This window comes from Cyprinus carpio, chromosome A16, assembly GCF_018340385.1.
Source record: "Cyprinus carpio isolate SPL01 chromosome A16, ASM1834038v1, whole genome shotgun sequence".
In the NCBI taxonomy this organism is placed as follows: Eukaryota; Metazoa; Chordata; class Actinopteri; order Cypriniformes; family Cyprinidae; genus Cyprinus; species Cyprinus carpio.
Genome location: NC_056587.1, coordinates 13,345,566 through 13,373,507, shown reverse-complemented (window position 1 = coordinate 13,373,507; position 27,942 = coordinate 13,345,566). Strand labels below are relative to the sequence as shown.

Sequence of the window (27,942 nt, the reverse complement as noted above, 5' to 3'; positions counted from 1 at the left end):
AAGTGCGTCGCGAGTATCCACCTGGTATCCACTAGAGGGCCAGTGTGGTGAGGTCACTGTTGCTGGCATTGTTTCCGGGTCATCATTTCATCGCCATTTTACTGGTGAGAATCAGAGAAGTGAAGAGGTAAGAGATCGCAACGTGTCTATAAATCTTCAGCCAGCTACTTCATAGCCCTGCGCTTCTCATTAGGATCAGTTGCGGCGATCGGTGAGCTACAACATCTTGCGCGTTTCAACCGCTGGATTAAAGTTTTTAATAAGTGTTGCTATTGTGGACGCGCGGCCTAACGCTTGCATAGCTAGCTTTGCGACGACGTTATGTCAGTTTAATTAATGTCGTAATTATATTCAGTGGAACACATGCAGGTTAATGCACAGAAAGACTCTTTAAAGCCCTCAACGTACATTATAAGGATGCATGGCCTTTGCAGTAGTCTGAGTAAGATTAGTATTTATCTGCTGTGTGTCTCCGGAACTGCAGCTGTGCGGGTGACGTGACAGATGTAGGGACCCGCAATGAAAAAGCGGGGCTTGTTTTTCATGTTCTTATAAATAAACCGATATTCTGAAAGCTTTGTTTGCAGTCACTGTTAATGCTAATAAAATATTTGTTTCATACACATCAGGCTTCTGGCACGGGAATCATAAAGTGAGAGATGTGGGACCAGGGAGGACAGCCCTGGCCTCAGTGGCCTCTGAGCTCACAGCAACAGTGGATGCAGTCATTTCAGCATCAGCAAGATCCAGGTTAGAGCGTTGTTCTTATCTAATTGAGCTAACGCATACTAATCATGTAGTTCTGTTGTTTGAACTGCTCGGGGCTGCGTTTCCCAAAAGCATTGTGAGTCTGAGTTGATCGTAGAACTATTGTCACCAATAGAGCTACAATCAGCTTAGCCTTATTATGCATTTGGGAAACGCAGCCCAGTTTAGTGCAGCATTTGAGTTTTGTGTGTGTTTTTGCAGGTCAAGTGGACTGGGCTGCTTTAGCACAAGCATGGATTGCACAGAAAGAATCCACCGGAGGGGTTGCCAACCAGCAAGGGATTCAGCCCAATGGCCAAGAAGTGCAACACTTGGAACCTCCAGGCCATAATAACCATGGTGCCTTTCCCGGCGATCCCAATTTTGGCAGAGGTTGGCAACCAGGTAAGGCAAATTTATTAGTTTGACTGAGCATTTTGAATAGATATAGTAACTTGATGTTCTGCTGAAATGGTAGACTTCTCTGTGGCTTCATATGCTAGAGCAGCGGTTCTCAATTCCAGTTCCAATGAAGTGGACATCACAGGATATTCCGCCATGATTCCAGTTCGAAGCGAATGCATATGTTCCATTCAAAGTGCATTGAAGTGTGCGAGATGTAAATTTAAATTGTTTTTATTTACCGAGGTATATGATGTCACACTTGTCCATGTGTGAAGACGTTGCACATCACAAATCTGTGAATGAATGTTACGAAGTGAAGTAAACTTCAACTGATTTCCACTGCTCAGGGAGTAGAGAGCAATGAACACTGTGTAGGGACCATGTCAATGGGAACACAGTTCATGCACGGAGCTCACTTCTAATTCCGCCTTCACACTGGCAGTTGAAATCAGCTCCGTAATACGCAATACGCCCCCAGTGGACGTCGTACTACACCGCTGAAAAGCTTCGGAAAGCTTCGGAAGCGAGTAGAATAAAAATGTCGGAGAGATTAGAACGATTGATCTTGTCAGTATCTGAATGTGCAATTCTGTATGATCTCTCTGATGAGGGTTATAGAGACATCAATCAGAAGGCTGCTGCGTGGGGGAAAGTTGCCCAGGACGTTGACATGTCAGGTCAGCTAAATGTAATATAGTGGTATATTGGGATGCAGCAACCCTGCACTCGAGCGAGAGAGTATTAACTGCCCTAATAATGTTAGAAAATCATTAAAATAAAAAAATGACATGACAACTTATCGTTATAAAATCATTTATTTTATTAAAAGTTAAGAATCCAGGTTTGTTTATCAGTACCATAGCAACGCCAACTTCCACTGGAATTGTTGGATAGGAACCGTCCGTAGCCTTTCGCAAGAGTTAATTTTTTTTGAATGCATCCGGATGACCAACGGACACGATTTTTTTTCGCACCACACTCGTTCGGACCCGGTTCGGAGCCATTTGCATGCGGTCTGCGAATCTCCATAGGAAATGAATGGCTTCCGGTCGTTTCGTAGCTGTATCGGAGCTGATTTCAATTGCCAGTGTGAAGGCGGCGTAACAAGCTAATTATCTGAATCAGGTTTGTTAACAAAAAGAGAGACAATCAAAATATGCAGAGCTGGGGGGTGCGAGGACTTGAATTGAGAACCACTGTAGAGCCCTGCGCGGGACTGTTTTCTTCATCCCGCTCCCGCCCGCGCCCGCCGAATTTCTGACCATTACCGCCCGCTCCCGCAACGTATGTGTTACACTCCCGCCCGCTCCCGCAATATGTATGTCCACTCCCGCCCGCACCCGCAAAACTCTGAGAATTTATTCCCGCACAATAATAGAGATGCATTGATTTTGTGTCTTCTCCCGTCCCGCAGGAAAAAAAAAAAAACACGTATTTGTATTGATATTATTAAAGAGATTCATGGGGTTGTTTGTTTCGTTTCCCTGGCCTGCATGTAAAAAAAAAAAAAAAAAAAAAAAAACACAATACATTCAAATATAATTTCGTTTTTATCAAAAACTTTGCACATAAAAATAGACTGCTTTGCAAAAAAAATATACATAATATGATAAACTAGGCTACATCAAAAACAGCAGTTTTACAATTATTAGCCAAATGTCGCAGGTATTGTTTGAAAAATAAGAATAAAAACATTTAAACTTAGGCAGCTTGCTCAATAACACTGGTATCATCACGCCTCTTGACCTAATTAACAAATGGCAACGAGGGGCTGTGCTCAAAAAACAACACTAATAAATAACATAAAATAAACAAGGTTAACGAATGAATTTAACAAATGAATCACTTTGCAATATTGCTGTGGAGGAAGAGAATGTTGCTGATCGACTGCGGTCCCAATCCCGTGCGTCTCTCTTCCAAGATGCGCCCACAGACACTAAAGGCCCGCTCTGAAGGCACACTGGATGCGGGGATACTAAAGATGAAACGTGCCAGCTTTGATAGCGCTGGGAATCGCTCTTTGTTGAAGGTGTGGTTGCTGTGGAAACTGTAGTCTCACATAATTTAGGGAGCTGTCAGCTAAGGTGTTTTCCATGTGTGAATACCATGTTTGAGGTTCTTTTCTACATCATCTATTGACATCTTCTCCATCATGTCGCTAGGCAACCTCCCTTTCCCGCGGTGTTTTTTTTAGCCGGCCATTCCCGCCCGCAGCAAAATTCAAATCGCCCGCTCCCACGAGATTTGCGTTGGGTCCCGCGGGACTCGGCGGGACTCAATCCCAATGCAACCCTCTAAACCACTGTACTAGAGTTCTCCAATCTAATCAACAATTGTTTGATAAAACCAAGACTCCACCCTTTTTTCGATTATCCATTTAATTTGGACATGCATCATAATATGGAAAAAATAATCTGTCGCTGCTTCTGTTAAAGTGTGACTTAAAATGTTAAATAATGAACCAGACAGTCAACAGAAAGCACAGGTAGGCCCTTTCAAAAGGCTGCAGCAGAATTAAAGGATTAGTTCACTTCCAGAATAAAAATGTCCTGATAATTTACTCACCCCAATGTCATCCAAGATGCTCATGTCTGTCTGTCTGTCTGTCTTCAGTTTTTTAGAAATTAAATTTTTTTTTTTGAGGATTACATTATTTTTCTCCATATAATGAACTTCAATGGGACCAGTGTGTTGAAGGTCCAAATTTGCTGTTTCAGAGCAGCTTCAAAGGGCTCTACACGATCCCAGCCGAGGAATAAGGGTTTTTTTTTTTTAGTGGAAAAAAAAAATGTATATACATTTTAATCACAAATGCTCATCTTGAACTAGCTCGACTTGCGTGATGTCAGCAGAAGTACCGACCCAGTGTTTACTACACGAACGTGCAAAGAGAGTCACATGTCCTTTACAGAAAAGAGTAAAACAACGATGTCGCACGATTTTTTGAGTTTTTCTCCCTCCTTTACCTTTCTGAACTGGAGTACACAGGCGAAGAACTAAAAGTGTGTGACCTTTCCAACATAATTACGTATTTTTATTTTATTTTATTTTTTTAAGAAAATGACAGTTTTCGCTAGATAAGACCCCTGTTCCTCAGCTGGGATCGTGTAGAGCCCTTTGAAGCTGCACTGAAACTGCAGTTTGGACTTTCAGCCCATTGGCCATCATTTAAGTCCATTATATGGAGACAAATCCTGGAATGTTTTCCTCAAAAACCTTAATTTCTTTGCGACTGAAGACCGAAAGACATGAACATCTTGGATGACATGGGGGAGTAAACTATCAGGAATTTTTTATTCTGGAAGTGAACTAATCCTTTAAAGAAATAGTTAACCCATAAATAAAAAAAAAATGCTGAAAATTGACTCTCTCTCAGGCCATTTAAGATGTAGATGTTTGTCTGTTAGATGTTTCATCATCAGAACAGATTTGGAGAAATTTAGCATTGCATCATTTGATCAACAATGGATCTCTGCAGTGAGAGTGCAAACAGCTGAAGAGTGGATCGATGGACTGGAGGTGTACTGAATTACTCATGGATTATTGAGATGCTTTATTAGCCGTTTGGACTGTCATTCTGATGGCACCCATTCACTACAGAGGATCCATTGGTTAGCAATTGATGTTATGCAAAATTTCTGTTTTGATGAAGAGAAACTTCTGGTTTAATTCATCACATGAGAACACGACACCCTGAACTGCATATCAAGTTCAATTACCCAAATTAATAGGAACTTTGTGCATAGCATGACATTTTTGACATTTGATGCGTGACAAAGTGGGTAGGGCCTATGCGTTTGACAACTTGTCATTGTATTTGTTGTTTATTTGGTGCTCAATTGATATCTTTAAATTTAAGTTATGACCTTGTTTGCTGATTGTTTATAGAGTGGGGGATGCATGGCCAGCCTCCTCCTCCTCCCCCTCCAGAACAAGCGTGGATTCCTCCCGGGCAAGGACCGATGGATGTCGTCAACGCATCAGAAGATAGTAACAGTCAAGATAGTTTGGAATTTCCTGGAGACCCACACCATGGGGGCTTTCCTCAAAACAGTCATGGGTTTGGGGGTCAGCCTGAGCCTTACCCTATTGGCCCAGTTGGCGTCAATCAGTTTGATTATCAGGTATGCTTGCCTAGGTCTGGATTATCAAAGGTTATTTCTTAAATGTTATCTCCAAACCTTTCGGTTTTAGTCACATTAATTTCTGTTTCCTCTTAGCATGGAGCAGCGCCAACAGGGACAGCGTATGGACCACCCTCCACCGGCTTTCATGCACCTTATTGGCCTGAAGGACCGCAGAACAGAAGAGACCGGCTCCCTGGCTTCAGACCAGAACGGCCCAGATCCCCCAATCAGATGGGAATTAAACCAGAGACGCCTACTCTTGGTGCATATAATTATTGCTTAATGTAGATGCATAAGAAAAACTACTGTTATAAAGAGATGCACATTGTGACATTGTCTTGGTTCCTGGTCTAGATGCTGTTAAACGGAGGACTTTGCCTGCATGGATTCGAGAAGGCCTTGAAAAGATGGACCGTGAGAAACAGAAAAAGTTGGAGAAGGAGAGAATGGAGAAAGAGCGTGCTGAAATGGCAAATAATGAAAGGGCTAGCGATATGGTAGAGGAGGAAGGTGATGGGCCTCGGATGCCACGCAAGAGCAAATTTGTAAGCATCTTTTTCAGAATCTGTTTACAGCGAAGGAATCTGCTGAGATTACTTTGGCAACTGTTGTCGCAGGGTTCACTGACATGCACAAATGTTCATTGACATGATCATTTTTATCTTAATTCAAAGACCCCTTCTGTTCTTCTGTACGCTACTGTTCAAAAGTTTGAGTTGATAGGATTTTTTTTATTTTTTTTGAAGAAATAAATTGTTTTATTCAGCAAGGGCTGCATTAAATTTATCAAAAGTGACCGTAGAGACTTTTACACTTACAAAAAATAATATTTCACATAAATGCTGTTCTGTTGATCAGAGTTTTTCACAGAAATATCAAGTGGCACAACTTTTTTTTTTTTACATCGATAATAAGAACTGTTTATTGAGAACCAAATTTCAAAATGTTTATATTTCACAGTATTGCTGTTTTTGCTGTATTTTTCATAATTTAAATGCAGTCTTGGTGAGCAAAAAAAAAAAAAAATCCCCAAAGTTTTGAACGGTAGAGTATATCTGCTGAAAGCTATTTTTTGATGACTAATAGGAGTAATCTAGCACAAAGGTGATCTTAAAACTGTCCGACCTGGACTGAGCCACGAAATTCCAATTGATTTCATGGAGTCTTTTAAGTTTAGTTACTTTGCTTGTTAGCTGTTGCACACTAACACTAATAATTCCTCTTGGCGCTTATGTCAACCACAAGTGTATGGTATCTGGTCCACTCACCTTCTCCTCTTTAATTTAGGACAGTGATGATGAGGATGGTGAAGAAGATGGTGCTGGGGAGGATAGCGTTTCGGGGAGAAGGCTGGAGTTTGGTGGTAGAAGTTCTCCTCCTGTTCAAGAAGACCAAAGTGAACCAGAAATGACAGAAGAGGAGAAAGAGTTTCAGCTGGTGTGTACACAAACACTTCTGTCTCCGCATTCATCTGTCCACACTTGTGACTTGTGAATCTCAACATTTCCTATTTGCTTCCCAAAGATGCTGATGACTAAAACTCTTCTTACCGAAGTCCTCCTTGAAGTCACGAATGAGGAAATCTTCCAAGTGGCCAAAGAGACTCATCGCAAAGCCACTAAAGGTCTGCTCCTGTTCCCTTTTGTCCGTGCAACTGTGGCTTCAAGTTTAATTCTGAGGAAGAGCCACATTTCCACAGAAATTAGACTTGGCTATTTTTTGACTGATATATATGAAGCCTTTTTGTCTGACTGATGCATCATAGTAATATTTTATGATAAGCAAAAGTGCAAATCTTCATCGGCCTTTCTCTGCTAATGCAACAGAAGATGAAAACCAGAGGGAGGGTGAAAGTGGTCACATAGATGCAGTTAAATGGAATCTTTCACGGGGTTCCCAGTCAATTCTGTTCCTAGATTTATTTCCTGTAAAACAAAAGTACTTCCTCACTTCTATGTTTGCCAGACAGCTTCTCATTTCAAAAGTGACACTGCATTAGTACAGACTGGTTCTTTCCTCTTCCACTGTTTGCCTGTGTTTGACGAACTTTGTGTGATAACCTTTTTCTTCTCTCCATCTTTTTTTATTTTTATTTTATTTTATTTTGCCAAAGGCAGCTCTTGTGAATAGTGCATATGTGTACCCTCATCTCTAGAGACTCTTGCCTATGCGAAAGTGGTGGCTGTATGTGTTTTAACATGTTGTTCCTGTTGTTGATGTGAATCAAAGCTCCTGCAAAACAGCTGGCACAGTCAAATGCACTGGCTTCTCTGACCGGCCTTGGTAAGTGTGTTTTACATTTTGGCCCGACGGGGGGGTTGGGAATAAAAAGGGTGGGGATGGGGCGTTTTCAGCTCTCTAATGAACTTTTATTACAAGCTCAAGAGCTCAAGCAGCAGATCTTCTCAATGGTTAGCTTCCAGCAACACATTATAAAAAAAAGCATGCTTCATTTATTAAGGTGGGCATTAGTAAAGTATTATGTAGTCGAGTGGGTGAGAACGAGGGAATGTTAGCGTGCGACTGAGTGCCATGCTCCAGCTGTCCAATATAAGAAGGGGGCTTTGTTGCCGCAGGAGGGCTGGGTGAGTACGGATCAGACGAGAGTGAGGATGAGGAGCGAAGTGTGAAGGGGTCGGACTCATCGGACACAGACGATGAGGAGCTGCTGCACCGCATACGCCAGAAACAGGACGCCTTCCGTCGCAAAGAGAAGGAGCAGCAGCAGCTGCAGGAGAGGCTGGCGCTGGAGGTACAGACTGTTAAAGGTGGGTGCATCTAAAAAAGTGACTTGATACATTTAATACTTTATTTTTTATTGTCAGTTTATCAGCAGAACAGCTGAAACTATTCTTAACAAAAAATACATCGCTATAAGTTATCATTTATAAATCAATTTTAATAATCCATTTACATAACTAATTATTAATTTAGTTATTCAGTTTATTAAATATTTGCTTTTTATTTTTATATATTATTTACATTTATATGTTATAGTTTGCATGCTAGGTTTCTATTTCTAGAGTAATTTTTCTATGCACTGAGGGATTTGCCAAAAATGTGATCCATAGACCATTGTTTAAAAAATGTTCATTTTATTTATATTCATTAGTTCTATATTGTTTGTTTGTTTGTTTGTTTGTTTTTGTTATTAGTTGCAAAAGGAATGTAAGTCTTGTAAAATTTGTGTGTTTTCAGAGATTTGGCCTCGGACCGAGTGAGCAGAGAGAGGGCAGGTTATGAGGAGGAGCAGACAGAGTCTAAACACAAACAGGAAGTTAGGGAAAGGGAGGCGGAGCCTACATTAGAGCGACGCAGGTCACGTAGTGAGCCTGAGGTCAGTGAGGTGAAGCGGGCCAGCAAAGAGCACACAGGGCGTAACGGAGGAAGTGCCAGCCGCTCTCCAAGTGAACGACATAGTCGCACCTCCAGCTCCAGCTCCTCCAGCAGCCGGTACTCTTCATCATCATCATCCTCAGCCTCCTCTCGCAGCTCCTCCCGCTCCTCGTCTCCCAGAAGGAAAAGGCGACGCAGCAACTCTGCCTCTCGTGGGACTCGCAGGCGCAGCCGAAGTCGCAGCTCTCGCAGACGTCAGTCGGAGCGTGACAAGGGCAGAGACAGGAGGCAGAGCAGCCGCGCACGCAGCACCGACCGGTCCTCTCGTCACAGGAAGCGCAGCCACTCGCGGCAGCGCAGGTCCAGCAGGGGCCGCAGGAGCAGGTCCAAGGCCAGTCGCAGCCGCAGTAGAGAGAGGCGGCGCAGCAGGGACCGCAGGCGCAGCCGAAGTCGCAGTACAAGCCGCAGCAGGAGGAAACAGAAGGCCTCCAGCAAGGACAGAGACAGGAGGAAAGAGAGGAGCCGGAGCCACGAAAAGGATAAAAAGAAGAAAGAGAAAGATTTAGATAAAAAGAAAGACAAACAGAAGGGCGAGGGCAGTTTAGTAAGGGATGAGGAAGACGATGCCAAATCGAGGCGGAAAAAGGAGAGCGAGAGGACAGACTCTCACAGTGAGAGGTTTTTCCGGCAAGACAGTAAATCTAGCAAAAAAGGCTCTGCCAAAGCTAGTAAGAAGTACTCTGATTCAGAGTCCAGCAGGAGCAGGTCCCCTTCCCCTGAGGTTAGCAAAGAAAAAAAGTCTAAGAAATCAAAACGTAGTCGATCAAGGTCAACGGAAAGGTCTCACAAGTCTGGTAAGAAGGCAAGCCGCAAACACAAGTCTAAGTCGCGATCAAGGTAGTATTCATTTTCTTTCTACTTTTTTTATTGTTGAAGTGTTTGAATTGTTTGTGTGTGAATGATCAATAGTATTTAGAATATCACAACTGTTGCAATCCAAATGATCCTGAAGTAGATTTTAAATTAACGTGTTAAGTTTAAATTCGCAGTCACATAATGTTGAATGTGTAATAGCTGAATTGTGCACAAATGGTTGGACTGCGCTTCCTAAATGCTACTGAGATTGATATAATTTCCTCCTCTTCTCATTCAGTGTTGATCCAACAGCAGTTTAAGGTGTGTGTATGGAGTTTTGGATGTGATCTCTACTAGTGATTGCACTAATAGTCTGTCCGACGTTTCTCTTGCAGGTCAGCATCTCCCAGCCGACGCAAGCGTTGAGGGGCGTTCTGCCTCTGATCTGTGCACCACTTTTAAAATTCCACGAGTTAACAGGCTTGTCTCATTATCGAGGCAACGTTGTAGGTGAACTCCACTCCAAACTCCCTCATTTTGTAAATACATGGTATTTTTAAGTGTTGTCTTCAAAACAGGAGATTTTGAATGAGTTTCTTTTTTGCCTTGTATTATGCAAGACTAAGCGTTCAAGTAGTCAATAGAAGCTTGATACTGTAACATTTTAAAACTTAACACCAGAAGAAATAAATTCTCGTTTCATGTAAATTGTCAAATAAAACATGAATGATTCTTTCTGTCTGACATGGCCTGCCTCTTTTCTTTTTAAATCTTGCTGCTTGAAATGTTGAGTGAAGATCAGATGTATATGGGAAAAAGTACAATAAATTATGGGCATGTTTATAATAGCTCTAGCTTTTTATTAAACTACATTCATAGTTGTTTTTACACAAAAATGACAATTTGGATAATTTACTCATGTTGTTCCAAGAAAACATACTGAGAAATGTCCTTCCACTATTTTCAATATAATAAAAGTGAATGGAGACAATGGACATCATTTTGTGCATTATATAACTATATTTTATTATTACTATACTGACACCTTAATGTATGGAATCACATTTAAGTTATTCACTGATAATATAAGCTGTTATCCGTTGCAACCGAATCGATTCGCTCAGACTCAATCTGACTGTCTGATTCGTGAACAAATTAGTGAACTGAATTATTCTTCACAGCAGAAATTAAGTCATACAGGTTTGAAATGACACGAGGGTGTTTTAAATGAACTCCGCTTCAAGTGAGACTTAAGACTATTTATTTTTCTATCTTGAGAAGTACATAGAGAGCAGGGAATATTAAGTAGTTTTGAGGTCAAGCACAATGTTGTATATGCAGATTTCTGGTTTAATTTAAAACGTGCGTCTATGTAGTATTAAAACGTATTCCCCTTTTTCAGATTATCGTTAATTAGTTGAAAAGAGTAGTAAAAAGTAAATCTGTTATATAGGATAGGAACGTTTGATTCCATACCGAGTTTCTGCTCGGTCAGAAGTTATGCGAACACGACACGGTCACATTAGATCTACTGACTGAAGTCAGTGATAATATAAGATACATTTGACGCAATAACATGCAGTTATGTACTCCAAGAAATTAGCACGATTAGCTTTTGGGGTGTTGACAGAATATACGGTTAGTTGCCCGTTAACCCGAAGCGTGTCCTCTAGAGTGAACGCAGCGCGGTCTCTGTGCAGCTGGACGCTGTGTCTGCATCACAGACAGAAGAATCAGCTGTCAGAAGGGTGAGACTGATTTATTGATTTAACAACAGTGCATGCAATTAAATGCGTGTTGTTATTCTTAATAGACCAGTGTTGCAGTCTACTCGTTTCCTGGGTTTTTGTTTACTAGACTAGAGTATCATAACGACATATGGTTAAAAGATTTGAACAATAGTTTCTCCCGCAGATTGATTCGTCTAAATGTCCGCACAGTATCACAGACTACTCTCGACCCCGCCGAAGTGCGGAAGTTTCAGGCCATGGCGAGCAAGTGGTGGGACTTGCAGGGAGATTTTGCTGCCTTGCACTCGATGAATGACCTGAGAGTGCCTTTCATACGGTGTGTACATCTACCCTCTATTCGTGACATGGTATCACTATATTATTATTTTTTTTAACAGCAGTAATATGTTAGCTTATTTTTATGGATGTATCTCCATTTTTCTTCACCTTTTTGACTTTACTACTAGATATTTTTAAAAGGTCTTAGTTTCCATATGACGTTAATTTTAAACAGTACTGCTAGTAAATGTGATGTCATAAATGTTGTATACATAATATCTTGAATATGAATGAACAAAATACAGTTTTAATTAGGGATGCACAATATCAGTTTTTAGCCAATATTAAAAACTTTTGATTTATTGGTTGATATTACATATTTGACTGTGCATTCTCTTTACCTTTTACATTCAGATGGCATCTTCTAATGCTTAATCTAAAAAAAAAAAAAAAAAAATTTAATCACACAATCTTAAAAGTTTGGTCTTTCATTGCAAATGCATTCATTATGTATTCATGATATATATGGTTATAGCATAATAAATGTTCTAGCTAGATTTTTAATATTGGTGCATCCCTAGCTTATGTTATATGGAGTTTAGCATGTCACACTTACAACTTTCTAAAAGTATTGGGTTGGTAATAATTGTAAAATGTTTTTGAGAGATTATGCTCAGTTAAGCTGCATTAAATTTCTCAAAATAAAATTGGGAAATATTATTACAGTTTAAACTAATTGTTTTCTATTTCTATGTATTTGTGTATTAATGTCATTTAATCCTATGATTGGAGAGCTGAATTTTGATGCATATTTCTCCCCAGAATTATTTGATGAATAGAAAGTTTGAAAGAACAGCATTTATTTAAAACAGACTTTTGATCAATTTAATGCCTTCTTCTTTGAATAGAAGTATTAATTAATTTATTTAAAAAATGTCTTCATGATAATAATCTCATCTGAGCAGATTCTTCTCTCAGCAGCTGTTTCCATGCGAATCAGGATGGATATTGTGATTGTCATTGTAGGCCTTTCCCCTCGCCTCCCGGAATCATTCAGTGCACAATTTCTTCCCCTTCCCTGAACACGGGATTAGTTTTAGTATACAGCATATATGGCGGTGCCCCGGGGGCTTGTTTAAATGAGGGACCTCTGTGCTGTTGCTGGTTATTATGTTGTACTTGAGGAATGTGTGTTTTCTAGACGTTGGGGTTTGTTGGCAGAGATGGGCTGAGTTAACAGGATTGGCACTGAGCACCTTAGGCTGCTTTGGTCTGCATGGTCTGTCCAGGCTTTTGAGGAAGTATGTAAGGGTGTTGCCTTTGAGTTCAGCGAGACGAGCATTGAGGATGTACGATTGCTTCAGGATGTCAGAGGCATGTGTCTAGCCAGAGGGACTAGCAGTAAGACATGTTTGTGACTCAGGAAGCACACTGAGGAATTGCATCGCTGTCATTAGCTTCGGATTTTCTGTTTTTACGTCAGTCTGATGTACATTGTTTTAAAATTCTGCATGACTAGAGGTGATATGTTTTCTAGCCTAGTGCCTTCTTAACCTCATTTTGTGACCTTTGACCCCATTTTCAGGGATAATTTGTTGAATATGCACGGCATCCGGCAGCTGGGCAAACCTCTGGCTGGACTGAGAATTCTGGATGTTGGCTGTGGTGGAGGCGTGCTGAGTGAGGTAACTACTGTTAATTTTGAAAAGGATTCTATAATGGCGGATAAGTATTTAGCTAGTTGCACTAGTTAGTGCAAGTACATTTTTTCAGTTTACTGTATGATATTCCATCATTTGAGAGATCTGGTCTAGGTGTGGTAGCAATATAAAGCTGGTCTCATGTTTATTAGGTTTGATAGCATGCATGATTATTTTTTAGCTGGCCTCAAATGATAACTGAAAACTTACCAACTGAACTACACGATTAAAACAGACAGCTTCACGCCCAGTGGTTTCCTCCACAGAGATAAACACACTTTCTCCAGGCCGTCTCTCTGCCTGATATGTCATTGTTGTTTTTTGGTGAGCATGATGTCTCTTGAGTGTCCTGTCATGCAAAAGCTTATGTCGGAAGATCACCTTTAGGGCACATCAGTGGAACAGACAATTTACTGGTTTACTGCAGCTCTATTTCTGAATTTCTGCCCTGAATGACCAGCAGAGGGCGATGTGCAGATTTTTTGTGTGTGTTACTGTATATGTTTCTACACCTTAAGAAACAGCTAAATTTTTACTAATATCCTAATTTTCTTTTCCATTACAATATATTTACCATACAAATCTAATGCAAATCCAAAATCATCAATGACAAATGGATAGTTTCTGTCCTGTGGGTCAGTGTTATTTTAGTATTATTTATATGCTATTATAGTATTTATTGATTTATTATATATATATATATATATATATAATATATATATATATATAATGTTTTATATATTATATTATTTACTTTTTATATTGGCTTTATTTTTAGTTTTCATTTTAATGTTAGTTTAGGTTTAAGTAATATTGTTTAATTATTATTTTTATTTAAATATTTCTGTTCATCTTAAATTTTAGTACTTCAAATAAAATGTATTTCAGTACATTTGCCTAGTCAACATTTCTATTGAGGTTTACATTTTTCATTTAATATTAATATTTTGTCAGTTTTCTTTCAGTTAGTAAAAATAAGTTTAAGGTTTAGTTCAAGCTGTGGATGCTGCCAAACATGGGTATCAAAAAACAAAGTAGCACTAACCTTTCTCAGCCACTGGGGAGGTTAGGAACAGACGTCCTGGGAATCGACCCAGTGGAGGACAGTGTGCGGACCGCAGAGCTGCACTCCTCCTATGATCCAGATTTACGGGAGAGAGTTCGCTATCAGGCCTGCACCCTGGAGGAGCTTGCCGAAGAGGAAGCAGAGGGATTTCATGCTGTAGTGGCATCTGAGGTGGTGGAACATCTGGCCGACCTGGACGCCTTTGCCAGCTGTTGCCAGCAGGTGTTAAAGGTGTGTCCCAACATCACTGACATCTGAAACAATGACAATAGCACAAAAGTAACAGTGGGATTCACAGCAAAAAGAACTGAATGCACTGATTTAATCTCCTAGGTCAGTGTGTCAGAGGACAAGAAGAGTTACTCCAAATCCCCATAATCTCTCCTAATGCTTTGACATCCAGGCACTTTCATTTGCCTGTTTCTGTTTTGCTTTCTTTTTAGATGGTTTATTAGTTAGAAGTTATAAAACCACCAAAATACGAAATATTACTATCTTAATGTATAAAATATTTGTAAAATTTTATGTAATATAAATATTAACAGATTTTTATTGTACACATTTTTAAGATTTTATTTTATTTTAAATATAATAACATTTACTTCAAGGAGGGAACTCTTAAAGGACTACAGTGTACATAAAATTCTATTAAATATCAAAATGTTAAAATACTAATGTCTTAATGTATAACATGCAATTAAAATTTGTAATATTTGTATGTTTGTAATGCATTATGTTTTTTTTTGTTGTTGTTGTTTTGTTTTGTTTTTTCCCCAGCCTGGTGGCTCTCTTTTCATCACCACTATTAACAAAACCAACTTGTCCTACGTTTTCGGGATTGTGGCGGCAGAGCAGCTGTTAAGGATTGTTCCGAGTGGCACTCATGACTGGGAGAAGTTCATAAGCCCAGAGGATCTGGAACGACTTCTGGAGTCTTGTGAGTGTCGTCTCTGGGGTTTGTGTTTGTATATCAGTTTTTTTCATTGTTCATAAGCCCAGAGGGTGTTGGAATAATTGTGTTTTTTTGTGGGTGTTGTTTAATAACAGCTGTTGTTGGAAAAGCCTGGCATACATTACATAATTGTTCAGTACGATCTATTGTTCCACTGCTACAGTGTTTATTGTACAGCAGAATTTGTAACTTGCTTTTACCATTTTCCTGTCTCACTGTATCCCAGTTGGTTTCTACGTGGAGGCTATCAGAGGCATGATGTACAATCCTCTCACAGGAGCGTGGAGCTGGCAGCAGAACACGGCCATCAACTATGCATTGCATGCAATCAAATGCAAAGAAGAACCCCAGCCTGGACAGGTCTGGGCTGAGAGTGAGAATCTGGATAAACCAGGTCGAGCTACAAATTACAGCTGAGCTATTATAATCTTGGAACCATCAAACAAACTTCACCTGATTCAGAATGGAGAAAAAAACACAATCAATATCTCAAAATATGTTGCATAGTGAAGCATTTCTGTACCAGTAATAATCATTCTTTGCATTGTATTTCTTGATAAAACCTTTTTTTTTCTTTTTTTTTCTTTTTATCAGAAGCATGATTCATAGGACATCTTTTGTAAAGTTCTTGTTAAGTTGAGAATTTTAGATTGAAGCACTTTTGATCCACTCAATTTAAAAAAAGATTCATTTACTTTGCATGTTTTGTGGTGTTGGTTGGTTCATGTCAGAGGTTAAACAGACAAAGATAATTATGTAAGGATTTTTGACTTGGCACATAAAATGTGTAGGTACTTAATAAAATGAAAACAATTGTTTCATAATCAAGATGGAGTTTTATTCAGGCTGAACAGTTCTTTATTTTTATTTATAACTTTGGAACAATTGGAACAAGAAATAAAATAGCAAAAAGTGTGTGTGTGTGTGTGTGTGTGTGTGTACATATATAAAAGATTCTCGTCTTTAACTCAAATTTTTTAATGTTGTTTAAGGGTTTAATGTTTAATATGTACATATACATATATTTATTTTTATTTATTTTTTTTTATAATATTATGTGCTTTTAATTTTGTTTTTATATGTTTCTTTATTTGATTTAATGTGATGCGTCGTGACGTCACTCGGCTCCAGCACAGCAACAAAGGAGGATGCAGAGCTGCGTGCGGGAGCCAAATCCCGTTAAATTGCTCTTCTTTTGCTTTCCGAGACCGACATAACACATAACCATGTAACAGTTGTCCGTATTTATATGGATAAATGAAGTGGCGCAGGATCCGTTGGAGGAAGCGGGGGGAGAGAGAGAATGTACTGGGTCGCTGGTTTCGCCTCCTCCCGGTCGTTCGTGGTTGATCTTGGCCGGAATCAGAGCCCGTCCTTCGGGTTGTGTGGCTCTGATGAGCGTCACTTATTTTATGGGTACATAGTATCCGTCCCGGATTTCGGCGGGACCATGTCGGGACTGGTATCGGATTCCTGGTGGAGGAAGACGCTTTACATCACCGGAGGTGCCCTGCTGGCTGCGGCTGCGTATCTGCTGCACGAGCTGCTCTCCATCAGGTCAGTGCTATGGCCTGTTGTGATGTCAAATGATATATGGAATGACCTACTGTCATTGTTTACAAATATTTCATCACACATGCATTATACGTTTGACCCTGTCTAGGGGAAGATGTAAATATAAGACCACTTGACAGTGCCAGTGAGGTTATGTTTTCCTTGAGCTCGCATCAAGTCACGTTTTCTAAATTACATGCACATGCGGTGTTTGGCCGCACGGGAGCATATGAAAACGCCCTGTCATCAAAACTCAGCTGGAATTTGCCTTGTTTACAATCGCACAGAAGTACTTTAATACACTCGTTTTTAATGTAGGCTAATAAATGCGGCACGTGATCACGAGTGTTTACTTCACAGGATCGCGATGTCCATGTGTCGTACAGGTCGCCGTGATTTTGCCAAGTAAGACATGTTCCTGAATCAACATCTTCTGATGATCCTGGATCAACATTATTGTCCAAAAATATAGACTTAACCCAATCCTTACCCCTAAACCTAACCCTACCCATAATTTTATTACTAAAATCAGTGGGAAATGATAGCACCTAACCCTGATTGTAAGCACCTAACCCTGATTGTAAGCCTAAAATAGATATTTCCTGAAAAGTTTTATCTCAGTTCTGATTGGTTGATTGGAATGTTGTTCCCGGATCAACAAGGATGTTGCTCCAGGAACATATTGTACTCTGTGAATTCACGCTCACTGTGTCGTACAAGCGACCTTTCTTGGCTCATCTGCAGGCCATTACCTACTAAAAATTTAAGGTGGGCTACAAATCTGTTTGAAGTCCTAAATAACTTCCTTTTTAATATTTGTTTTGACCTGTAGCCTTTTTTACAGGCTGCAGACGTTCTCATCTTCATTTAATACTTTACTGGGTGGATTTCAGCACCATAAGCCGTGGACAGCGTCATGTTTGAGAAGAGAGCTCTGCAGCTTTGGGGTCAAACTGATGCTTTACACTTTTTTTTTTAATCTATTCAGTTTGCCATATAATGGATATACGTCTTTGTTAAACACAAATGTGTGCAATAGATAAAGATTAAACATAAATAGACATTTTTATGGTATCAGAATGTTAATTTTAGAGACAAATGGAAGTGTCAGAAATCTGGGTGAGTGGAGATGTTATAGATCTGAATTGCCTCTTTTATGTTAATTGTGAAAATTGGTTCTGGAGTTTGTTGTTTTGGTTAGGTTGATAAACTGTGGCAGTATGTTAACTCTAAGAATTACATACTACAAAACAATTCAGAATGTAAACTTAATGTGATCTTAATTTTGTCAGGAGAATGCTAATGTTACAGTAACAGACCCATAGGTCTAATACTCTGAAGTCATGTTATGTAATCAGTGATCATTATGCAAAGGTAGAAATCTACAGGAAATTTCTGTTTCTTTTAGAAATTTTGGTAACACTTTATGTGTAATGCATTATGAAGTTATTTATAATTTATGTTGTAATGCATTAAAATATATGTAAAGTTTCCTTGTTACATCAGAAATAGGTTGTTTTTCATGTGTTTTAATGCATAATACTTTTGTGTGTGTGTGTATGTAAATATTTGTATGAACATAAAAAAGAGCCATATTCCTTTATTATATAATGCATTATACATAAAGGCTGTAAGTTAAGTGATACCTAAATTTCTATTTTTGTATATCATATTAAACACGTTTGCCCTGGCAGGGTCTGCTAAACACTTAAACCGTGTTAATATTTGGATATCTGTATTTGTTATTGGGGCTCTGAGTGTAGAAATCATGATTTCTTTTTATTAATAATGATGGCTAAATGTGGACAGATTTGTCCTGTTGCCCCTCGGAATCTGTGCTAATCTTTCTGATCTACTGTATACGAATGGGTTTCAGCAAATTTAAATCAAATTTTTTTTCCTCCTTCACAAAACACCCTGATTCAGAAACGTATTTAACAGCCCACCTGATACAGATAGTTTGGTTATACAATGACATTTTTTAGAATATGTATTTAGTAAGAAGAATGTGTAGTTTGGAGCCTGTGGTTTCTGAAATTGTGTGTGATCAGAACAGGACTGGGTTGTGTTGATTTGAAAGCTCAAGCCTGTACTTGTAGTTGATGCTTATGAAATAAGACCTGCCTTTGACCTCCCACACACATCCTGCTGTTTCCTCATAATTATATTATACTGCCTTTTACCCTGCACTCCACATGATTTTGGGGTAAATAGCTACTTTCAAAGCTAAGTTATGTTCCTGTAAAATCTTTCTGTACTTCAACTGGTAAAGCATGATCAGATGCATTGCAATGCCAGGGTGATAGATTCTCCCAAAGAACAAATATGCCGATAAAATGCATACCATGAATATACTGTAAGTAGTGTTTAGATAAAAATGCATGCCAAATAAATACAAAAGTTTTGTTCCATATGTCTGACTGTGATGTTTAACCGTCATTGTTTTGAGTGACCTATTATAGATGTGTTCATATTGAAATCACAAACAGATTGTTTGATTCTACAATGTATTGTTGATCTCTTCAAAGGAAAGAGCAACAGTTGGATTCTAAAGATGCCATCATCCTTCACCAGTTCTCCAGGCCAAAAAACAGGGTGCCAAGCCTGTCACCTTTCTGCCTGAAAATGGAGACCTATCTGCGCATGGTTGATCTGCCCTATCAAGTATGCATAAAGAAGCAGTTTGGATTTTGGAGTCCATTTCCTTTGATCTGTGGTTACGTGCTGTTGAAATGTCAATGAAATTCATGAAAGGCCTTAGAAAATAGGATTACTTTTTTTTTTTTTTTTAGTTCACATCTAGATGCTCTAGATTTTTAAAATCAGTAATAATAATACTTATTAACAACAACAATAATACATGTTGTTATTATTATGATTATAAATTGGGAAATTAAAATTTTATTTATGGTTAACATCATTTCACCCTCACTATGCTTTCTTTTTTGCAGAATTACTTTGATGGAAGCCTCTCTTCCCAGGGCAAGATGCCTTGGGTTGAGTATAATTATGAGCAGGTGTGCGGAACTGAATTTATAATTGACTTTCTGGAGGAGAAACTTGGTGTGAGCCTGAACAAGAGTCTGAGCGCTCAGGAGCAGGCGCTAGCGCAGGCCATCACCACCATGGTGGAGGAACACTTGTACTGGTGAGTCATGTGCTGGCATTCTGAATGAGTCACTCTTCTGCTGCTGAGCAGGATAAAATATGCAGCTACTAGAGTCAGTAGAGTTCTGCAGTTTTTCAGTTTTAAAACAAAAACATACATACAACTTACATATAGCCATACAACCTATTTATTTGCATAATAAACTTGAATGACAAGTTCATAATCATAAACGATTAAAATAAAAATATGCATGACAAGCTTGGAATGGACTGATGACATGATTTGCAGTGCAGGCAGCAGATTTATAAAATTAATGACTCGTGCTGAAACATTATCCTACACACTGGGTATCGTAGTGTAAGCATTATACTGGGAAAAAAGCAATTGTATAACCAGTCTCTTTACTTACTTACAACCTATTTTCCTTATCATCATTCATTATTCCTTCAAATGAAGTAATTTTTTTGTTAGTTTGTTTCTTTTTCTCGTGCATTTTGTCTTCACATTGCCTAGAATTGCTTTACACTGTGCTATATACAGTATAGCATCCCACATGGCTATTGATTGAATAATTCATGGGTTTGAATATTGTGTCCACTCCAAAGTAGTGGTGTTTATGTCAGGTGAAGAGCTTGCTGAGCAAGAACATTCATTGAGCTATAAATAAGAGTGATGGATGTTGTGCTGGGAAATCTGGATTATGACATTTGTGGGTTTTGATCAGGAAATGAACCTCCTAACGTACTTGAACCATTTCAGTAAAAAGACCTAGTAATATCAGATTAAGACTCAGAAATGTAGATAAAGTGTGTAGCCTACAATACTGTTTTATTGGAGTTCACATATCATGTTCTTACAAATTAAAATGCCATGGTGGACAATGCAATGTTTGAATTTAGTAGTTATTTTTGGTGCCGAATTTACACACTGCTGATTTGAATCTGATTTAAACTTAATGAAAGGCTGATTGTAAATTCCAAGTGGTGAGTTCAGAGTCATGAACCCAGAGAGCGCTTGAAGCCATTTTGGATGAATGGTTTTTATTAATGCATTGCCTACTGTGCAAAAAAGTTAATTAGAAGACGGCTTTAATTAATTTGATTCAGATAATCACAGAGCAGAGAATTAATTTAAAGTTTGATCTCAAAGGCCAAACTGAGTTTTTTTTCTGTGTGATACTATAGCTGCACACAGTTGTAATAAACTCTGAATTATAAGTAAGCCCATATTATGATGAACTACTTGTGTTGATGATCAATTGTTTGTTGAAGATTTCCTCATTTGGAAGTTGTTTTTGATAAAAGCAGCTGCAAAATAAATGATTTATGCAAGTTAAATATGCAGTACATGCAGCACAGTAAAGTTCTAAAATATTTTATGGATGTTGTAATGCACTTAATATCTGCTTTCTAAAGTTCAGGTTGGGAATCAATAATAATTGTGAATCTGCATTTTGTGAATTGTTCCTCTCATCCTTGCAATATTGCTTGCTTAATCTTATTATTGATGCATTGTCTTTAAAAGTGACTTTTTATGACTTTTCCCCACACAAATATGGCTCTTTATGCATAAAATATATAGATTTAGGAAATGAATCATCACCTAATTTATTTATCTCTTTCTTGTCACAACAGGACCATTGCATACTGTCAGTGGGTGGATAATGTTCAAGAGACTCAAAGGATGCTGGACCTTCCCGGGCCCTTAAGTGACCTGCTGAAATGGATCCTGTGTCAGCTGACTGGTGGCATTGTAAAGAGGGAGATGTACTGTCACGGCATTGGCTGCTTTACTAAGGAAGAAGTTTACACCCTCATGGAGAAAGACATGCGCACACTGGCCACACTGTTAGGTGAGGAGGACAAAAAATAAAGGTTTAAAATTATACTTTGAGAGCAGCATGTTTTGTAATGTGTTACAATTATTATTATTATTCTTTTTTTTTTAATTATATTTAAGTTTTATATTGTATATAATATTATATATTATACTTAGATTTTTGTGTATCATGGTAACTGAAGTCTGCCATATACACATTTTTTAAAAATGTTGGTTTTATATTATTAAAAAAATATACTACATTGAATAAAATACTTTTATTCAGCAAGTATGCATTAAATTGATCAAAAGTGACAGTAAAGACTTTTACATTGTTACAAAAAAAATCCATGTCAAATTTCTATCCAAATATCTATTTCTTTTTGACTGAAGAAAGAAAGACATGAATATCTTGGATGGCAAAATAGAAAACTGTCAAGAAATTTTTATTTTGGAAGTGAACTATTGCTTTAATATTTATTTTCTGCACCATCAGGGGATAAGAAGTACATCATGGGTCCCAAGCTGTCCAGTGTGGATGCCACAGTGTTCGGTCACCTTGCACAAGCCATGTGGACACTACCTGGCACACGGCCCGAGCAGCTCATTAAAGGTGAGCAAGACCTCACAACTGCAGTTTTGTAGTCCTAATAGGGCTATTAAAATAATTGTAAATATTTACAGAGAATCATGCATGGCTTAATGTTTGAGGTTGTTATATTTAAAGGGATAGTTCACCCAAAAATTTAAATTCTATGATCATTTTTGTTCCAAACCTGTATGACTATTTCTTCCATCAAACACAAACGGTTCTATTCTGTACAATACTAGTGGTTTGGTACCAGTTTTAAAAAAAAAACAAACAAAAAAAAAACCATTTTTTTTTACTGAATAATGTTTCACATAGTTTTAGAAGACTGAAATATAGTGCACAAGTCATATGGATTTCTTTTAGGGTGCTTTCTAGCATTTTTGGAGCCTGACAGCATTCAAAAAGTGCAGTGTGAGTATTCTGCCTAACATCTCATTCTGTGTTCCAAGAAGAAAGAAAATTAAATGGGTTTGGAAAGTTATCCGAATTTTCATTTTGGATGAACTATTCCTTTTAATTTCGTGCAATGGCATGGCAGTTTGTTAAATGTCCACTAGATGGCATTACAGGCATTTATTTATACTTTTGCACATTAAAGTTCAGTCACACATAGAATGTCAACCCACCTCAGTAGAGAGCATAGAGAGCATCAGTTCAGTTCTGGAAGTCATTTCATTTTATCCATTTGATCTGATTTTTAATGAAAACTACATTACCCATGATTCAGCAAAGAAGTCAGAAAATCACTGCGCACAAAATTGCACCAAAAGAGTTCTTAGCAACCACGAACCCATGAAGCACTTCGATTAATGTAATAGAGTCAGTCTTCCTCTCAGAATTTTTTAATATTTGTAAATATATGCATATATTTTTGAAAAAAAAAAAAAAAAACATAAATTTGTGAAAGACTTTCAGTACAGAGTCTTGTAGTTTTTGGCAATTTTCAGTTTTCTAAAAATGTTTTTTTTTTTTTTTTTCAAATCAAAGTTGTGAATTCCGCTTGTAGCTGGTTGGTTTATTGCTTATAATGCTTAAACAAACACTTTTTAAAAATCCCTTTGGGTAAAATGAATAGGAAAAATATTTCAGGAGCAAAGCCTCTTGAAAAAGTGGATGGACTTTATTACACTCTACAGAAACATGTTGCTGTATTCTTTATAAAAATGTGATCATTTAACATTTATTCTGAGTGGAGACGCAATAGAACAAAGATCAGCCATTCAGGAGACCATGTTTGACAGGTTTCAAGCTGCACAATGAACAACTATGTCTCCCCACAGGAGAACTGATCAACCTCGCCATGTACTGTGAGCGCATACGGAGGAAGTTCTGGCCCGAGTGGTTTGTGGACTCAGAGGACTTCTGTTACGACAGCGACAATGACACCAGCAGCGGGACGCCCAACTGCATGCTGGACCAGGGTCTCTTTTCCAGGACAGACACTTTAGAGGAAAGCGATCTAAGCCTCCTTTCACACAGTAATACACACTCGCAAGACTCAGACCACTCTGCACGCTCGGTCTCAGACTCTGACATTGAAGCAGATGGCTCGGATGTGGAGCAGATCAAGGGTGAAATCTAATAGAGGTTGCTTTTCATCTGGTGTAACAGCATTTTGCGATGTGTAGTGGCTCCAGAACTCGTATTGATATGTCTTGCCTGGATGAATCACACTTTGATGAACCTGAATTAAAAACAAGATGTGTGTACACAATGTGACATCAGTCATGGACATGTGCACCTTAAGATTTACACCACAGAAGTTGGACGCATGTAAAGATAATTCATTCTGCCTTCGCTCTCTCAGAACTGTTTCTATGTCCACAGTTTCAGTATGATTTCTAATTAGCTTTAATTTTAAGGAAAACACATTTTGTGATTTTTCAGTCCAATCAATATGTCTATTTTCTGTCAAACTCTAATCAAACATTTGCTCCGGAACACAATCATGTAGCTTGCATGATTTCTAGGATGTTTTTTTTTTTTTTTTGACAGAATGATTTCCTTTATGCCAACTGAAACTAAATCTGTGTGAATTCCTCCCTCCTGTTGAAACCTAATAATTCCTGCTCCCAGATCAGCTCAAGTACATAAAATAGAAATTAAGAAGCATAAAAGGATTTAAGAAGCATTTAATCCATGTTCTACCTGCTTAAACACAAAACAATAACAAAATGAGAATCCAGTTCTCACAAATATTTAGGCTAATGCAATAGAACTGAATCCCTTTCTGTCAATTGTATTTGTTAGGGCTCCAGTGTGTGTCATCAGTGTCAGACTCTTGATCAGTCTGAATGGTGCTTAATGCCTGTGTGCCTGACTGAAACCATTTCGTCTTCATCCCTGCGTTTCTTTCTGTTCGATTCTGTAATACAGACCTGTTTGCGTGTCACCACCAGAGGGCACTGTGACCATTCACACATTGAGTGGGTCCTATGCAGCCACTTGTATTGGCATTGCGAGCATCCCTCGCTTCAAGCTTCTGCCTTAAAAGAAAGTTTTAAAGGAGTAACTACTCCACTTCCGGATCAAAAATTTACATATAATGTACTTACCCCCTTGTCATCCAAGATATTCATGTCTTTCTTTCTTCAGTCTTAAAGAAATTATGTTTTTTTGAGGAAAACATTTCAAGATTTCTCATCTAATGGACTTCGATTGTGCCCCTGGGTTTACAAAATGCAGTTCAAATGCAGCTTCAAAGGGCTCTAAATGATCCCAGCCGAGGAAGAAGGGTCTTATCTAGCGAAACGATCAGTTATTTTCTAAAAAAAGTTATTTTTTCATCAACCTTTTTAACCTCCAAACGCTTCATGAACTCATGTCCAAGACAGTTAGGGTATGTAGAAAAACATCTAATTTTCTCTTCCAACTTCAAAATCGTCCTAAATAGCTGCAGAAGTACCGACCCAGTGTTTACAAAGTGAACATGCAAAGAAGATCAAATGCCCTTTACAAAAAAAATTCAAAACAGTGATGTAGGACGATTTTGAAGTTTGGAGGAGAAAATGAGATGGGAGTTTTTCACATACCCTAACTGTCATGAACTGGAAAACATGCACTGGAAAAGTTCAAGCAGAGCTAGACAAGACCAGTCTATGGACAAGACGAGCGTTTGAGGTTAAAATCGATCGTTTCGCTAGATAAGACCCTTCTTCCTCGGCTGGGATCGTGTAGAGCCATTTGAAGCTGCATTTAAACTGCATTTTGGAAGTTCAAACTCAGGGGCACCATAAAAGTCCATTATATGGAGAGAAATCCATTTCAGCATTATATGGAGAGAAATTTTTTGAGCAAATGTTTTGCTCAAAGAACTATTTCTTTATGATTGCAGAAAGAAATACATGAACATCTTGGACAAGGGGGAGTTGTGTAAAGTTGGAGTTGTGTATTATGTGTAAATTTTTGTTCTGGAAGTGAACTACTCCTTTAAATATTAATAACAACAGTGAACCTCTAGTGAACACTAACCGGTCAACTTTAATGGCTTAGGAGTCTGATTATAATTTTTTTTTATCCATTGTGTGATTTGTGTACCAAAGTGTAGTTTGTGCATATCTGAGCAGATTTGCCTTAGTTGAGGGAAAATTGTTGTGATCAATAGCTGCATGATGAGTTTACCCTCATTCTGTTGAATTTACTTGAAACCCAAGCCTGTACTAAATTAATTTATTTAAATTTCTATAATGTTTGATCTGTTATGCAAAATTCTGTTGTTTACTTTATTGTTGTTTTGCACATTTTAGATTATTGAAAGACTTTGGACAATGTAAAGATATGGATTGAAACATTAGAGGACTTAAAGCAGGGTCCATACAATCAGTGAGACGTGCTTTGTGTGTGTGTGTGTGTGTGTGTGTGTGTGTGTGTGTGTGTGTGTGTGTGTGTGTGTGTGTGTGTGTGTGTGTGTGTATGATACACAGTAGTTATCTGTAATACATCATTTACCTGCATGTGTTTGTGTGTGCGTCTATATGTGTAAGCTGGTGTAAAGTTCACCAGTGGAAATCTTCTATCAAATTTTTAATCCTTGTATAGAATCGAGGTTAAAGTTAAGTCTCTTATACATTTTGTGTTAATATTATTTAATTTGCCATTTATTTTTGGATAAATGGTAAAAAAAAAAAAAAAAAAAAAAAAAAAAATCAGTGACTTGAGATATACACCTAAAAATGGTATTTTCGATCCATTATAAATAACAGTTGCAGCAAAATTCAGATCAAATACATGCATTAAGCATTGCACTTAAATTTTACCCTGTGATGTAAGTTTATTATAGACTTTTAGAGATGTGTCTGTGTGTTGGGATCATAGCTGGATTATGTTCTCATAAAATGTAAGTTTTGCTATAGATCTGATAGTAGATTTTGAAGCCATATTAGAGAGTCATTTTCCTGTTTGTGAAAAAAATTATGGTTTTATATATATATATATATATATATGTGTGTGTGTGTGTGTGTGTATATATATATATATATATATATATATATATATATATATATATATATATAGATATATATATATATATATGATTCTACCTAATCTGAATCAGCTATAAAATACTGTGCATAACTGAGACTCTCTTGTGAGTGCTTAGTTATCCTGAACTGAGTGGTTGTTTGAAAATGATTGCTCAAAAACATCAATTAAAATAGCTGTGGCAATTTAAATGTATGTATGAGGAATATTTATTTTTTTCTTTCAAACCTGTTGAGCAAGAATTGCCTCGGTTGTTATGTTGTTTGATATAAATTTAGTTCAACGCTTTTGTTTTCCACTTCTGCTTTTATTAGGTATTATGCACCAGTTCTGGCCCTCAAATTTGATTGATCGAATCGCATTCTCTTAAACTTCTACTTTTTGTGGAACTCTGTTTGTGGGTTCCTGACGGAATGTCCATCTGTGCATCAGTTAAATTTACGTCAGCCGATTAGTTCAAAACAGTGACTGTTTTTATAAGTGAGTCGTTGAATCATTCACTGTACATCTTTGTTCACAACACAGCTTTATTTAGAAACTAAACAAGTGACTGTTTTTAATGAGTGAATCATTCACTATACCGATTAGTTCAAAACACTGATTCATTCAGGAATTAAACAATGTGACTATCACATACTCTCTGAACAGGTATTTCCATCAGAAGTCATCATAACTTTTGCTTATGAATACTGTGAATTTACTTTTCTATTCACATTCTGTTTTTACCTATTATGTGGTAGGGAAGTATTTCAGATGCAGCCACTGTTTTTATGAGTATCATTCATTGTACCAATTTGTTTCCAAACACTGATTCATTCAGGAACAAAACCGGCAACTTGTTGAGTGAGCCAATGATTCATTCATTGTACTGATTTGTTTAAAACCTTGCTTCGTTCACAAATGAAACATACTACTGAACATTACGTTGACAACGGTATTTTCATTGGTGAAGCAGAAATAGACCTGGCAATATTGTGTCTAAACTTTTTTTTGTTAAACTTTTGTTTTATCTGTAGTGCTGCTATTCAGAACAACAATGCTCTTGCTCGCATGATATTGCTTAAATATAGGATTTCATATTCAAAAAGTCAGTGTGAATGTTTTCCAACCTGTGTGTGCATATGTGTATGTGTGTGTGTTTATCATGAGCTACCATCTTTTCAATCAGGCTAACGAGTGGCAGCCATCCATGC

The 27,942-nt window shown here is 38.0% G+C and overlaps 3 protein-coding genes across 7 annotated transcripts; all 3 read left to right on the top strand.

Annotated features, from left to right (window-relative positions):
• Position 1: 1 nt before the first annotated feature.
• pnisr (PNN-interacting serine/arginine-rich protein) lies at positions 2 to 10,211 on the top strand. Of its 4 annotated transcripts, XM_042772801.1 has the most exons (13): positions 2 to 127; positions 630 to 750; positions 970 to 1,152; positions 5,041 to 5,276; positions 5,373 to 5,541; positions 5,634 to 5,824; positions 6,567 to 6,716; positions 6,804 to 6,903; positions 7,509 to 7,562; positions 7,856 to 8,047; positions 8,480 to 9,512; positions 9,769 to 9,791; positions 9,866 to 10,211. In XM_042772801.1, exons 2-12 carry the CDS (start codon positions 660 to 662, stop codon positions 9,788 to 9,790), a joined length of 2,421 nt encoding a protein of 806 aa, XP_042628735.1. In that variant the 5' UTR covers positions 2 to 127; positions 630 to 659; the 3' UTR covers position 9,791; positions 9,866 to 10,211. The 4 variants fall into 4 exon arrangements, with proteins under 4 accessions (XP_042628735.1, XP_042628732.1, XP_042628734.1 ...); XM_042772798.1 differs by lacking the exon at positions 9,769 to 9,791; XM_042772800.1 differs by having other exon boundaries at positions 9,769 to 10,211.
• A 723-nt stretch (positions 10,212 to 10,934) lies between these two features.
• LOC109106117 (ubiquinone biosynthesis O-methyltransferase, mitochondrial-like) lies at positions 10,935 to 16,112 on the top strand. Of its 2 annotated transcripts, none has more exons than XM_019119440.2 (6): positions 10,935 to 11,218; positions 11,373 to 11,537; positions 13,065 to 13,164; positions 14,234 to 14,476; positions 15,023 to 15,182; positions 15,424 to 16,112. In XM_019119440.2, exons 1-6 carry the CDS (start codon positions 11,055 to 11,057, stop codon positions 15,612 to 15,614), a joined length of 1,023 nt encoding a protein of 340 aa, XP_018974985.1. In that variant the 5' UTR covers positions 10,935 to 11,054; the 3' UTR covers positions 15,615 to 16,112. The 2 variants fall into 2 exon arrangements, with proteins under 2 accessions (XP_018974985.1, XP_018974986.1); XM_019119441.2 differs by having other exon boundaries at positions 10,938 to 11,218; positions 11,385 to 11,537.
• A 188-nt stretch (positions 16,113 to 16,300) lies between these two features.
• On the top strand, positions 16,301 to 26,176 carry LOC109106118 (failed axon connections homolog). The gene is made up of 6 exons (XM_042772797.1): positions 16,301 to 16,754; positions 19,280 to 19,415; positions 19,703 to 19,899; positions 21,495 to 21,712; positions 22,175 to 22,291; positions 23,551 to 26,176. Exons 1-6 carry the CDS (start codon positions 16,501 to 16,503, stop codon positions 23,850 to 23,852), a joined length of 1,224 nt encoding a protein of 407 aa, XP_042628731.1. The 5' UTR covers positions 16,301 to 16,500; the 3' UTR covers positions 23,853 to 26,176.
• Positions 26,177 to 27,942: the final 1,766 nt, after the last annotated feature.